At 43.5% G+C, this 13,910-nt stretch overlaps 1 protein-coding gene across 2 annotated transcripts in view; it reads left to right on the top strand.

The window, feature by feature from the left end:
* Nucleotides 1-13,910, top strand: part of DNAH1 (dynein axonemal heavy chain 1) — a 70,854-nt gene that overhangs the window by 14,023 nt on the left and 42,921 nt on the right. For both annotated transcript variants that reach the window (XM_075053362.1, XM_075053361.1), the window contains 11 exons: nucleotides 559-678; nucleotides 1,464-1,546; nucleotides 2,985-3,126; nucleotides 4,199-4,354; nucleotides 5,359-5,557; nucleotides 7,252-7,505; nucleotides 8,411-8,623; nucleotides 10,364-10,528; nucleotides 11,231-11,352; nucleotides 11,909-12,014; nucleotides 13,111-13,290. In XM_075053362.1, the coding sequence (XP_074909463.1) occupies nucleotides 559-678; nucleotides 1,464-1,546; nucleotides 2,985-3,126; nucleotides 4,199-4,354; nucleotides 5,359-5,557; nucleotides 7,252-7,505; nucleotides 8,411-8,623; nucleotides 10,364-10,528; nucleotides 11,231-11,352; nucleotides 11,909-12,014; nucleotides 13,111-13,290 (1,740 nt within the window). The remainder of the gene's footprint in view (nucleotides 1-558; nucleotides 679-1,463; nucleotides 1,547-2,984; nucleotides 3,127-4,198; nucleotides 4,355-5,358; nucleotides 5,558-7,251; nucleotides 7,506-8,410; nucleotides 8,624-10,363; nucleotides 10,529-11,230; nucleotides 11,353-11,908; nucleotides 12,015-13,110; nucleotides 13,291-13,910) is intronic.

The following is a 13,910-nucleotide window of genomic DNA, read 5'->3' as shown; positions in this document are numbered from 1 at the left end:
TGGCCAAAAGACAGCAGCTGAGGCCACATTAATGAGGACATTTTAAAGATTGCATCGTAGTGATTATTTAAAAAACGACTACAGGGGAGACATGCAGAGTCAACTAAATCAAGTATTAAATATACTTAATAAGTTATGTGCCTGAAAGTTGTATCTCTTGAGACTAAATTCTTCAAGACCCTGCCATCTTATAAAAACGTGTTGGTGGATTGAAAAGATCTGCCTAGTAGACAACTAGAAAGTCCTTCTGCTTGCTCTGAAGATAACTGGAATACAGACAATTGCATCTGCCAGAGGGTTGTCTAAATCTGTTACTGTCATCGTTTCAACTACATACCTGCGGTTCCTCTTCCTCTTTTTTTGGCAGTCTCATTCCGTTTAAGCTCAAATGAGATGGATGGAGAAAGACTGTGGAAAGAAAAAGATGGAACAGGACTGTGTCCTCATCACTTTAGACCACCTTCAGAATGGGAAGTGGGTGGATCATGGCAGATTTTCAAGTTTGCCCATTAGCAGTTAATGACTTTTTGATGGTCTTTTCTCTGCTGTGTCCTGCAGATCTGTGACGCATATAAAGCGGTCAGCTGCAAAATGCATGAGAAACCAAACAGTATTGAGGAGCTGGCTGAGCTGCGGGAGTGGATGAAGGGAGTCCCTGAGCAACTGGCTGTGCAGGAGGTAGGGCATGCTCTCCTTATGGACAGGGGACACCAAAGGAAGTGAGGAGGAAATTTGTCAATGTAGTGTGTGGTGTCTCAGCAGAACTCCATTTTTTTTGCTTGGATGTCTTCGCATAATGCCATAAGATTCTTGGGCTTGTATTTTTGTAATTCCTAAGATTTGTATTTTTAAGTATACATATCATGAATTTAAATATCTATGCAAAACAAAAGAGCAGCTAAAAATCTAAAAGACTTATGTATGCTTTTTGCTACCTTCATGATCCATTCTGCATTTGTGTACTGACTAGCTGTCTTCTAAAAATGAATGCATTCAAGAAAATATTTCTGCTATCAAATGTTCATATTGCTGTTAACATATTTCTTCAAATAGGACATTCTAGTGCCAAGTTATTTCAAAGTTATTTGAAGTGTAGGTCTTCTCCCAGCTGAACAAATGGGGAACAAAGGCATCAAGCTGTAAGCTGACTTGTCCATGCCAAGGAAAGAATCTGGAGGATAACCCAAACCACTCAATTTCTGTCCAGCACTTTATCCACTAGGTCACACTTCTTTTCATTCTTATAGAACAGAGGGCGATGATGGCGTGATCGTTCGCAGAACAAGGGGTTGTAAATCCATTCCAACTGTTCATACAGCAGAGAAGCAGCCTACTTCACATTAAGCTTGTGTGATTAAGGCCCTTCAAAGGCACCTCATGAAAATGAGGTATACACCAGAGAGTTGGAATCAGTATGGTCTAGAGATGTCTATTTTTTTGTCTCTTTCTCTCACCCTGTGCAGGAACTGATTCATGAAGTCACAGAAGATTACAAGGTCATGGAGGAATTCCTTTACAATCTTACTGAAGAAGATTTCAATGACAAGTGAGCACAGGGCATTTCTCCCACTGTCCAAGTGGGACACTTTGCCACAATTACTGTTCTCAGGGCTTCAGGGGCTATGTGTCTATCAAGAGCTTCAGCAGAACTTTTAAGTGCCTCTCAGGCTATATGAGCACTGAATTCTTGAAATGAAGTTTATAGAGAAGAAGTGTGGGTTCATGCTGCCTTCTGGCCTGGGGGAAGGCAAACTGATAGCTATTAACCTGTTTAACATATTAAAGCTTTTTTCTCTTGGTTTTTTTTTTTTTTTTGAGACATTTGCAAAGTCTCAAAGTGCACAGTTTAGTCTGTGTGTGAAACTGAATGAACACTTCCAAGGTGGGAACACTCCCAGGGTTTTCACAGGAGTAGGAAGGAACATGAACTATGTATTATTACTGCATTTCTTTTCCATGCAGTCTTCTCTTAGTTTTATCTTTGGCTATGTTATTCAGATTGGGGCCTGACTATGCCCCAGTAGCAGAGTCAGCTCACAAACACAGCTACACAGCTTCTAAAGTCCGCTCAGCCCTGGAAGCACCTCTCATATGACATGGACTTCATCCAGTGTGCCTGCAACCTGAGTGGGTCTCTGCAGAGTGCTCCTGAAACTAGAAACATGGGATGCACAGTGCAAAAAAACCACAGGAGCTGCAGGAAAGCAGCTCAGCTCTAGGACAGCTTAGCACAGATATAGCTGTATGCCCACTGGCCAGACCTGACACGTGCAGAACTAGTAGGACATTGCTCCATCCCCAGGCACTGGGAGGGGTGTGACCTTGAGCGTAATGCTACAGAGCTTGCATCTGGCATTTCACACAAGCTAAAAAGTCCAAATGGAGGAATAGGTGGGCTACAGCTGAGTAAGAACCAAGAAACCTGCCCTGGCATGAGCAGCCACTTTGTGCAGCCTTTCCTGTATCTATCTGCATTGCACTCCCCAGGGCATTCTGCAGAAGCCTTGCTATCCAAGGCTTCACTGTATCTGGGTTACTCTGGCCCCTCACTGCCCAGCATAACAGGAGACTGGCTTTTTCAGTAGCCCTGAAAAGCCACAAGCCAAGACTCTGACCCCATTTTTTTCAGTTCCTTGTGAATACATTCAAAGACAGACATTCCCTCTGGATGCCAACTGTTATTTTGCTGTCTCCTAGCTTTTCAGCAATGTACTGGATTTGTTCCTTTTAAAAAGGCCCTCCACTTCTCCCCAGCCCTCTTCATTTGAATAGCCTAGTCACAAGGACTGCATATCAAGAAGAAAAGCTGAAAAAAAATGTTTTGTTGAAACCACATGTATTTCTGTTGTAAAGTTTCCTTGTTTGGTGGGAGTTGGCTTTCTCATTCTGTTATTTTCAGCATTTCAAACATTTACTCAGAAAGCCTCTCTCTCTCCTTTTTTTTTTTTTTTTTTTTTGTTGTTTGTTTTATCATGTGAGTGCAGGTGGGCTGCAAGTTACTGGCCACTGAAAATAACTATGCAAGCTGAGTCCATTCGACTCCAGCACCTGGATGATGAAGACAAATTTCGCAAAATCCAGGTCATGGATCAGAATGGCTTTCAAGACAAACTGGAAGAGATGCAGGTATTAAGCCACTGACAATAAACTATCCAGAGAAGGGGGCCTTGAAGCTCTTGTGGTCAACTAGGTGGGAAACTTTCAGAAGATATTTTAGTCAGATGGGTTTTTAGGTCAATGTATTATTGGACCAAAAATTACCACCACCCCACCACCCCTTTTTTATTGGAAGTTGGGCTTTTGATTAAGAGTTTCATTTTTGTGTGAAGGACAATACTTTTTGCAGAAATACTGATTTTTCACTGGGAAGGTGTTCATTGAGATACAAAATTCTGATTCTTGGTGCTCAGGCAACCCATGCACCTCCTTTTTCTTTTTTGTGTACTCAGTTCCCTGCAGAGCATCTCCCATGATATGCATTGCCATCAAGGGGGAAAAATAGAGCATTCAATCATGGAACTCATTTCATGTGAAAGACCCTGAAACAGCAACAGAGTTTTGAATCTGAGATACCTCTGGTTTCTGCTGAAACAGTCTGAATTTTATTTTTCACCAGAAACTCCTAAATACAGAAAAAAAATGCCATCTTGGAAAGGCTGTAATCAGTGACCTAGATTATCTTGGAAACAGACTCCCAAAATGATAATACCCCAACACGGGATTAAAAAACCAACAACAACAAACAAACCAACCCAAACAAACCCAACAAAACCGAAAAGTTATTAGAGAAGCTCTAGTTGTGTGTTGCTAAACAATTCATGGCAACAAACTGAGTGACCTTGTAGAGCTATCATTTTCATTTCACTGATTCTGTAGCTAACGAACAGTATAAATTCAGTAGCAAGAAATTTGGGCACAGTCTTACTGCTCCTACTTCTCAGGGATTAACTGTTGTCACAAAGACGAAAAGCAGCTGGTCATCACATTTGCGCTTTCAACCACCTGACCAGTGGTTATTGCTTCTCCTCACCGCTTTCATTGTGGTCTAAACAGAAGTGGAATTGGATTGGGGGAGGTGAAATTGTGAGCATAAAAATCTTGCCTTTGAATGTAACAAAGAGCACAACAGGAAGCTAAGATCTCCAGAGGCAGCACTCGGCTTTAGAGCCACATCTCATGCCTGCCTTTTCTCTTTCAGCTGACTGTAGGTGGATTTTCCATCCAGGTGGACATTAACCAAGCTCATGAGCTGGCTAACAAAGCAAGGGAGGTCAGGAAGCAGCTGAAGGAGCTTCAGAATTTGGCAATTCTCTACAACAACAGGGAAAGAATCTTTGGGATGAAAGTTACTAATGTAAGTGTCAGGTCCTGTACCTACAAGACTCTAATCTTTGTTGGGCCTTCTAGGTGGTAGGTAAAGCAAATAATGAGACACAGTTCCCCAGGAAGGAATCCTTCATGCTCTTCAGGTTTATCTGATTAACTGCTCTGCAGTCCTATAGAATGACCACACTGCTCCATCACTCCACTGTGCTGCAGAAGAGCTGATCCCAGGCGAACTTGGAAGGCTGCTCGTGGGCCTGATATTGCCACTTCTGTGAGAGACTTTGGGTGCCCACATTCAGATCTGAGTGATGTTAATGGGGAGGAATTGGATGGGGAAGGTCTTGAAGCAGCAGTTAAGAGCATCAATTTCTGTAAGGCTGTTACTGCAGTTATATGGACGTGAATGAGTGGTTGCATAGTGGTGTGCAGGCAGCTGGCTGAGCTCGGAGCATAGCATGTTCTCCTAAGGCAACAGTTTATATAGCTGCAAACACTCATTTTGCCTGTAGATGTTCAGCTGCCAATGTATCATTGTCATCCACGTCTAGCCTAGTCTGGCTGCAGAGTAGAAGCGGAGTTCACGTGATCCTTTCCTACTTCTTAGTCTGTGGTTACTTCTCCTTTACTGTAAGGAGCCAAGTTTCAATATGATGTGCAGTGTGTGCTTTCACTGACTGTGTGTGGACTGCACATCAAAATCTCCTCATTCTGCAGCAGAGCATTTGTAGAGACAAGTGGAGAGAGTGCTTTCCATGCTAGACACATGGTGCAGGCACAGCTCCACTGCATGCTTTTCGGCCTGAATGTGTGACGCACAGCTCTGCTAGTTGCTGTCCCTTGGAATCCTATATTGTGGTCCCAGGAGAAGGTCTGATACATCCTCTTGAAGTACACTTTTTCTCATTGCTTGCTTGAGATTCAAAAAAAGAACTGTGCCTTTTTTGGCCTTTTGACACGCAAGCTGTCATCCAGAGCAGAATACAGTTGTTGCTTATTCTGTTCTTTATTCTTGCTTTTTCTCTCTCTCCAAAGTACAGTAAGCTATCCAGGATGGTTAAGGACTTCCAGCCATACTGTGATCTCTGGACTACAGTGTCAGACTGGATGCAATGGCATGAGAGCTGGATGAATGATCCTCTCATGGAAATTGAGGCTGAGCAGCTAGAAAAGAATGTCAGTGACTCTCTTAAGACAATGCAGAGATGCGTGAAGCAGTTCAAGGATTCACCAGGTAGATAAGTAGTCTGGGGAAAGGAAGTTGGTGCATATCAGCATTTTGATGTGAGGCATGTCACAGAGTGCTCTGAACAGGGATTGTCAGGATGTCACATGGATATGTTGTGTGTATTAAAGCCAGCTGAGAAAATGCTAGCAAAGTTATTTTTCACTTTTTTGCTGGAACTATGATGATTCACATCTAGATGCTAGTTTGCTGCTTGAAGTACCAGTTTGGCATGGAAACAACCAGGCTGCAAATCCCTTTTATACCTAATTCCCAAGACAATACTGAAATAAAAGCCACCCTCTTATGTTGCAATTAATATTTACTCATTTATGTAAAGTAAAATAATCCAGACTAGTCACAGAGAATTACTATATAGCCCAGTGGCTAGACATGTGGGTTTAAGCCCTTACGCAAGTCAGGCAGCAAAGGAACCTGAATCTGGGTCTTCCAGGTGCTGTTTTCTTGGCCAATCTTATTTTCTCTGTTGGCCAATGAATTTAATGGAAAGCCAGAAGAGATCTTGATTTTGTTCTGAATAAAATGAAGTTGCTAAATCTGGAAATCATCTGTGGAATGTAATAACCATTTTCCTTCCTGCCTGAATGTGTATGAAGTTTAGATGATCGCATCCAGCCCTTGCAATTCACATGAAGGTCTTTTAATGATGGCTCCTAGTAAAACTGGAATTGAGACTTCGGTTGTAGCTTAACTTCCCGTTCCATGATTCTCAGAGATGCGTTGGTCATTCTTTAGAGCTAATTCTAAAATCTCCTGCCAGATGGCTTAGATTGAAATATATTTTGCAGTGGGAGATTTTTGATTCATCCTTTTTAACTTGAACTCGCTCTTAAACAATGCCATGAATCAGCCCCAATGGAGGAGGTGATGAGTGGATGCGTGAGTAACTATGAATCATTATGGTAAACAGAAATACTAAGAATACCTGCTCATATTCATTGCAATATTCCCTGGCACCTGGTAAAATATATGCTTCGTCCTTGAGTCTGCCTCGTCTTTGCATACCACCCAGCAGGGAGTGTGAGGTGGTCACACCCTTGCTGTGAGTGTGCAGTGCGACCATGCAGGGTGCAATAAAAGGAGGCACATGCTGTAGCCAAATTTTGGAAAGGAAGCAAGTCCCATGTTCTTTGCCTGTCCATTTGCTTTCTCCATTTCCATAGCTGGCTGTGATCCTAGCCTACTTCTAGCTTCTATGTATAGTGTCCATCTTCTATTTAGGATGGCCTGAGCTGGGGTGTGAGATAACTCACAACCCAATCATGTTAAGGAAGTGAAGATCTTGGAATGATGACCAGAGCTTCTAAAATATCTATTAGCAGATGGGACTTCATCATGCTTGGGCCCATATTAAGGAATTAGATTTGTTTGCTTCTCATCTTCCGGTGAGCTCTAGGCTAAGGCACACTTCTCTTAGCATGGACTTGCCTGTAACAGACTTTTGGCTGATAGGCAGGTCTGCTTCTGGGAGTGGGCTTGAATCCTTGCTTAGTAGCCATGTAGAGAGAGCCTTTGTGTCCTCATTACTTCAACCTGCATTTTCCAGTGCTCTCTCCTGCTGCTTACCTATCCCATACCATGTGTCTACAAGCACATCAGGCTTTAGACAACTTCTAGGAAGTTTCTTAAGGCAACTTCCTCACACACTGTTGTTGTTGATGTTCTGTTTTTCTCCCTGAAAGCCTGCCAGGGTGTGGCAATGGAGTTTCAAGACAAGATTGAAGAATTCAGACTATACGTCCCCTTAATTCAGGGGCTGCACAATCCTGGTATGAGAAACCGGCACTGGAAGATGCTGTCAGAAGATATTAACATCAATATCAAGCTAGAACCCAGTCTGACAATTGGTCGCTGCTTGGAAATGAACCTGCTGGACCATATTGAGAGCATTACCAAAGTAGCCGAGATAGCTGGCAAGGAATACGCCATTGAGAATGTAAGGAGAGAGGGACTTGCTGTGTCTTTGGTTGCTTCTCAAAAAGTTTCTATTGAGCAGGCAGTCATTGCCTTGGGTAATGTTCCTATTGTCCCAGAGCATCAGACACATTCTGCAGCACAAGTAAAAAAGCTGCTGCTCTTAGAAAAGGGAGCAATGGCCACACAACTGAGTTCACACACTAGAAGTCATTTCACCTTGTGTAGAATTTCAGTTGTAGCGTAACAGCACTGCCTGATGGTTATGCTGATCCACTGGTTGGGTCTCACACCTCACTGTGGGACTAGTGACTGTTTAAGTTAAAATAAATTGATTGTCTGCCTTCTGCTATTCAAATGTTATGTCAGGGAGATTAGCTGCAACTGGAAACGGAGGTGGCAAATCCTTTAACACAGTAAACGTGCAGGGAAGACTTGCTGGCTCTGAAGATTCATAGGTTAGATAGTCTTTCAGCTTCAGTTCATCAGTTCGGATACGACCTAAGATGGTCTTGATTGAAAGTCATTACCTTCTGGCAGCTTTTGTTCTCTGAAATCTCAGGCGAGTTCCCAATGGATAGCTACCACTTTCACAAAGCCATCATTAACCATAATCATTAATAGGCACTTTATTGGCAGCCTCAGTGCATCTAGTAGCACAAATGGGCCTGGAGATGAAATTGCCCTTTTTTCCTCTCAAGGTGCTCCTTTCAGGACACCGTTGAGGTGTTGAGTACATGGGCAGTGCAGAGGAAACGTGCTGTTGCTTAGTGTGTCTGCATTAAATACATAGCTGCAGTTTCCAGTGGAATCCAAGAGCAAAAATCTGTCACTTGCTAGAGAGGGGCATTAAGAGAGTTGTAGAAGCTGGGATAACCATTGCACATGTTGTATCTGAAAATTAAATTGCTTGTCCCTCTGTTCCAGGCACTCAACAAGATGGAGAGTGAATGGAACTCTGTTGTATTTACTGTGATGCTTTACAAAGACACAGATACCTTTATTCTGAAAAACACTGATGAAGCTTCTCAACTCCTAGATGATCATATTGTCATGATTCAGAGTATGTCCTTCTCACCATTCAAGAAACCTTTTGAGGAAAGGATGAACGCATGGGAAAATAAGCTGAAGATGACACAGGTATTGGTTTCTTACCCACACCTGTGGTGAAGACAGGCAGCTGGACTGTGCTGCCACGCTTGAACATGGACACTGTGCAGTTGCCGCTAGGGAACTGGGTGGACAACTATCAAGAGAATAACAGTCTTGAGGGAGGAAGAGGGCCTGTCAAAGCCTTCTGACTCTAGTAAAAGAGGGGCTAAAGTCAGAGCCTTATTCTGCAAACAGCAGTGATGAAATTCCAGCTCTTTTGCTGCCTATTGCAACACTTTTTGGTGGGGCCGGGACTCTCCCATTGCTGTGAATAGTCCTGCTGGCATCTCTAATCATATTATACTGTGGACCTTACAGATTCTTACAGGCCCTGTGAAATCCATGGTAATCATTCACATCTCAGTGTAGGAAAGCACGTGGAAGACTGCTGTTTAGAGCAAGATCTGGCAGACCATGCTAGCCCTTCTTTATCAAACCAGAGCATGAATGCTCAGCACCCAGCAGGACTCAGCCAGCAGAAGAGCATTTTGCTGCAAGAAAAAAATTCCAGTACAAGTATCTGGCTGGAGAACTCTGTAAATGCTGATGTTTCATGGATGGCATCATTGTTATCTGTTATTTATAACTACCTTACTCTGTTTATTGGTGCTTACCATCTGGCTGTGCTTGGGCCATGGGCTGCCAGAGTGCTAGGCTTGTCTCATGACGATACAGAAATACTACTTTAAGTCCTAAGGCAGTAGGTAACATGGGGAAATTCAGTTATTTACTGTGTGGGTTTGGCTGTGATGTTGTCCATGTTTTCACCCTGCCTTTCCTACCCCTTCTTTTGATTGCGTTCATTCCTGTCACTAAAGGCCCATGAATCTGCTTCTGGGAAGTGGCTTATCAGGGTTAGCTGATGGAGTATGGCAAACACCGTTGTCTGTATTACTGGAAAACCCCACCTCTTCCTAGGTCGAGTGGCTGCCTGTGCTCAGGGAATGATAGATAGTGCTGCATGACTAAGGCAGTCTGAAAGGGAGTCAAATGCTTGAGCTGCTTTGCAATGTTGGGCAGGTTCCCCATACCTTCCGATCTCCCATGCCTGAAAATGGAGGAGGAGGATGTTCTTCCAACCTAATTTTCTTGCTCCTTTGAATGCCTGACAAACAGGGTTTCCTGTATGGTGTCTAACTTAAATGTTTAGCTTTCATTCATTCTCTTTGAGTTAAGAGTGTTGTTCGAAGATCTTTTCATGGATTATTCTATAGGCAAGGCTGGGGCTGAGGTACATCAGGCAGGAGAGAGGATATGACAGAATTGCAGAGTCTGGCATATTTTATTTGTCATTCTTCTTCCCCAAAAAAGCTCTTTTCACAAAATAAAATCCCCATCTTACTGTGTGCTCGCATTGTGCTATCTTCTGTAAAATAGAGAAACACTAGCCACAGAAATTTCACCTAGCACCACTGAGTCCCTTTAAGCTTTAGCAGTGGCTTACACATATTTCAGAACTATCTCCATTAAAGTAATGCGTGTTGGTTCTGATGCCTGTTGAGAACACTTAGCAAAGGGAATTGCTAGGAAATTGTTAATTATTTGGGAAGGAAGTTCCAGCTCCTGATGCTGCAGGTAGGTTTTAGAATTGTGGAAAGTTTAAGTGCAGCATCACCTCTTTTTTCCTTTTTTTTTTTTTTTTAACCTATTCTGCTGCACAGTTTGAATGGTTTTGTCAAACAGGTTCATAGCATGGTGTCCTGATATGCTCTTCTTGCTTCCCACTAGGATGTCCTAGAGGAATGGCTGAACTGTCAGCGCTCTTGGCTCTACTTGGAGCCCATCTTTAGGTCAGAGGACATCAAAAGACAGCTCCCATTAGAAAGCCAGCGCTACCAGGCCATGGATAAGGACTGGAGGAACATCATGAAGAATGCTAATGAAAACCCTGAGGTGTGTGCCTTGATGAAAGCCAGCGCAGGTATCCCAAACTCCTTGGGGCTGTGCTCACACAAGGACTGCCTTTGAGGTTTTGCTTTTGTAATGGTGCAGGCATGAGCAGCGCTGTATAAACCATGCAACATTGCCCCAGGCGGTGTGCTAGGTTTCTTCTCTTGGAACTTGGCCTTTCCTTCTGCTGTCCAAACAGAGTCATTCCCTGTGATGGCTTGCACCAAGCTGTCCACCCCACCAAATACCTTCTCCTCAGCACAGACTCCCTACCTCCTACAACTCTTGTAACCAGTCCTGCTATAATTGTAATCCATAAAATAACTCCTTTGATTCCTCCTCAAGACTGACTCTTTAAATTGTTTAGAGCCATTGTTTTTGCCTGTTTCTCTGTCCAGGTAGCAGTGCTCTCCGCTCTTCTGTTCTCCAGTCTCTACTTCCCAGGACTCCATCACCACTTGTATTCCATATTACAAATGTTGGTATTTAGGGAAACCCAGAAATGTGCTTGTCACATCCATAAGCGCTGTTTCCCCTCCTTGCCCACAAAGCTCACACCTCTCCAGATCCCTGTGAAAGTATTCCTGTGAATGAGTCATTTAAATCCTATCAGTAACATCACTGGGCAACCCAATTATCTCCACTGCCTTATCTCCCACGTGCTCAGAATATTGATGCTTCCTCTGTTCTCCATTCTGTTTGTAGGTGATTTCTTTGTGCCCTGATCCTATGCTACTAGAGAACCTGCGAAAATGTAACAAACTACTCGAACTTGTGCAGAAAGGTCTGAGTGAATATCTGGAGACGAAGAGAGGAGCTTTTCCCAGGTAATCCCAAATTTCAGTGGGCTGGATCACACTCCCTGGTTCAGAAAATATGAAAGGAGAGGCTCACTCAAGTTCACTCTGCGAAGAAGGAGCAAAACAATCTAAGCTTAGGCTATTGTCATGAGACTGCAAACATAAGCAAGGCAGTGCCTTTCAATGCTGCCATCTGACGGGGAGAAAACAGGCAGACACAAATGTTGTGAGTTGAGAGCAGTCTGGTAGCGTTGTTGCCTCATGATTTGTCTAGAAAGGATGGGGTAAAATGAAAACCTCCATGTAACTCTGTCCCTTGTTCCTGAAGAAATACTTCTATTTTTATACTTATTTAAACCCACTTTGCATGGGAATAACTGACTTCTGCAGATGGAGCAGTCTGTCTCTACAGAAAGGTAGACGGCTGGACCATGGCTGCTGCTCTCCTACACAAATACAAAGAGATCAGTGAGCAGTCAGAAACAGTGCTTCTAGCAGTAGGCTTTTCCTCATCTTGCCGGGACTTAGCCCCTGATGCTACAGTAAGGAGAGTCTCCCTTCATGCCTTGCTCTGTGTTTCTAGGTTCTACTTCCTTTCAGACGATGAGCTGCTGGAAATACTGTCTCAGACAAAAGACCCCACTGCTGTACAACCTCACCTCCGCAAATGCTTTGAGAACATTGCACAGGTAGGCAAAGCAAGCATGCTAGTGGCTTGGCCCACCTTTGGGTAGCTGGTGTCATGGGAACTTGGGGGCATGCTAAGAATCTGGAGGAGTGTTCACATTCTGCTGTGTGGAAATGGGTCTCCTGGGAACCTGTAACTGTATGTAGGCATTGCAAGGTACTGCCATCCCTGCAGTGGGATTCAAACAACCTCACTTTAGACATTTCAAAGCCAGACATCTGCCAATGAACTGGGCACCCTCAATTACCTTTTAGACAATGAGGAGAAAATAAGCACCGGTAAAGGGCAACTTACAGAAATTCACTTAAATACCCATCTTAGGAGGAGATGACACTCTCTCTGGAGATGTCTGTCCATCCCACCATGGAGGCCAGGAGAAATAGCTCAGACTTAGCTGTCTACTGACAGGCACCTGGTTAGGATGGAATCCCACTCTTGCTGACAGCCTCAGGAGGGACAAGGAGTGAACAAGCCTGAACGGAATTAAGTTTCTGCCTTCAGCCCTACTTAGCAGCTGGGGTTAACCCAGCTATTTTTCCTATTTATTATTCCTAATAGACTTCAGATTCCATGGCTAGTCACAGCTTGCACCACCACAATACTCAGACACTAAAACCAATCTCCTAGTCATTAGCTTGGGAAAATAGAAAGGAAATTGAACTGGAAACCTGGTGCAAAGCTATTGGAATAAATAAGGGGACTTTCAGTGATACGCTAGGGCACTGGAAAAGCTGTTAAAATTTTACACTTAAAACCGGGCACTGTGACCTCAAGGGAAATGATCTGAATCTACAGAATTGAACAGGAATCAAGGGTTTGAATCCTAGACAGGCAATGAGAAATGTTCATCTTGCCTATAATTTGATTTCCTTCACTCAAGTTGAGAGATTCACATCGCTGGTTTATTTTCATACATTTTTTGGAGAGGTCATTTTGCACATCTGTTGCACACTTTATTATCACTATTGACAGCCAAGTTTGGCACCAGATTTATAATGAGCATACACCACTACAGCCTGGCTGTCCCCCAGTTGCAGGATGATAGGGATAGAAAGGAAATCCTCCATTCACATCTCCTGTTGTGCTTCTTCCATTAGCTACTGTTCCAGGAGGACCTACAGATCACACACATGTACTCTGCTGAAGGAGAAGAAGTGAAGCTGTTTGTTCCCATCTATCCCACTGACAATGTGGAGGACTGGCTGCTGGAAGTGGAGAAATCCATGAAGGCCAGTGTACGGGACAAAATAGAAAGATCTATTGGTGTTTATCCAGAGGTAAGCATTTTGTCACAGACTGGCAGGTCTCTGATGTCTCAGTTCCAGGCTTGCTGTAGAGGTCACCAGTGATGGGGCTGATGAATTTGTGATATGCTACTAGTTTTAAAATACAACCTTTAATCCAGTTGTGTGGGGGTCAAGTGCAGAATGCGCAGCTGAGCAAGCAGCTAATGGTCCAGAAGAATGCAAACCCTGCACACTCATTCAACAGCCACAGAACACCTCGCAGTATCATAGAACAACCCTGTATGAATCCGTATCTGTTCCTCTCTCCAGGCAACTTCCTCTTTATAAGGATCTTCTCCTTCAGCTCTCGTGTCACACACAGTGTGCTAGGGGCTGGTAAAAGTAACAAGGCACATGAACTATTGGCTTCAGTCAATGCATAGGGGATGCATCTTGACTCTGATTTCTGTGTAAAAGCTATTCTGGTAAAACTAAATTTTTATTTGTTTGGGTCTAGGGAGGGAGAAAGGCTGAAAAATGAAAAGGCCTCGGATATTTCTGTTATTGTTTTTTACTCTGTCTGAAATTTTGAAACTAGGAAAGTTAGAACAGGCCAGAGGAGGGGAAACTTTCTTTTGGGTCTCACTGATTCCTGTTCTTCACCTGCTCCT

The sequence above is a fragment of the Buteo buteo genome, chromosome 21, assembly GCF_964188355.1.
Source record: "Buteo buteo chromosome 21, bButBut1.hap1.1, whole genome shotgun sequence".
In the NCBI taxonomy this organism is placed as follows: Eukaryota; Metazoa; Chordata; class Aves; order Accipitriformes; family Accipitridae; genus Buteo; species Buteo buteo.
The sequence above is the reverse complement of the archived record's forward strand: the minus strand, read 5'-3'. Positions and strand labels throughout refer to the sequence as shown.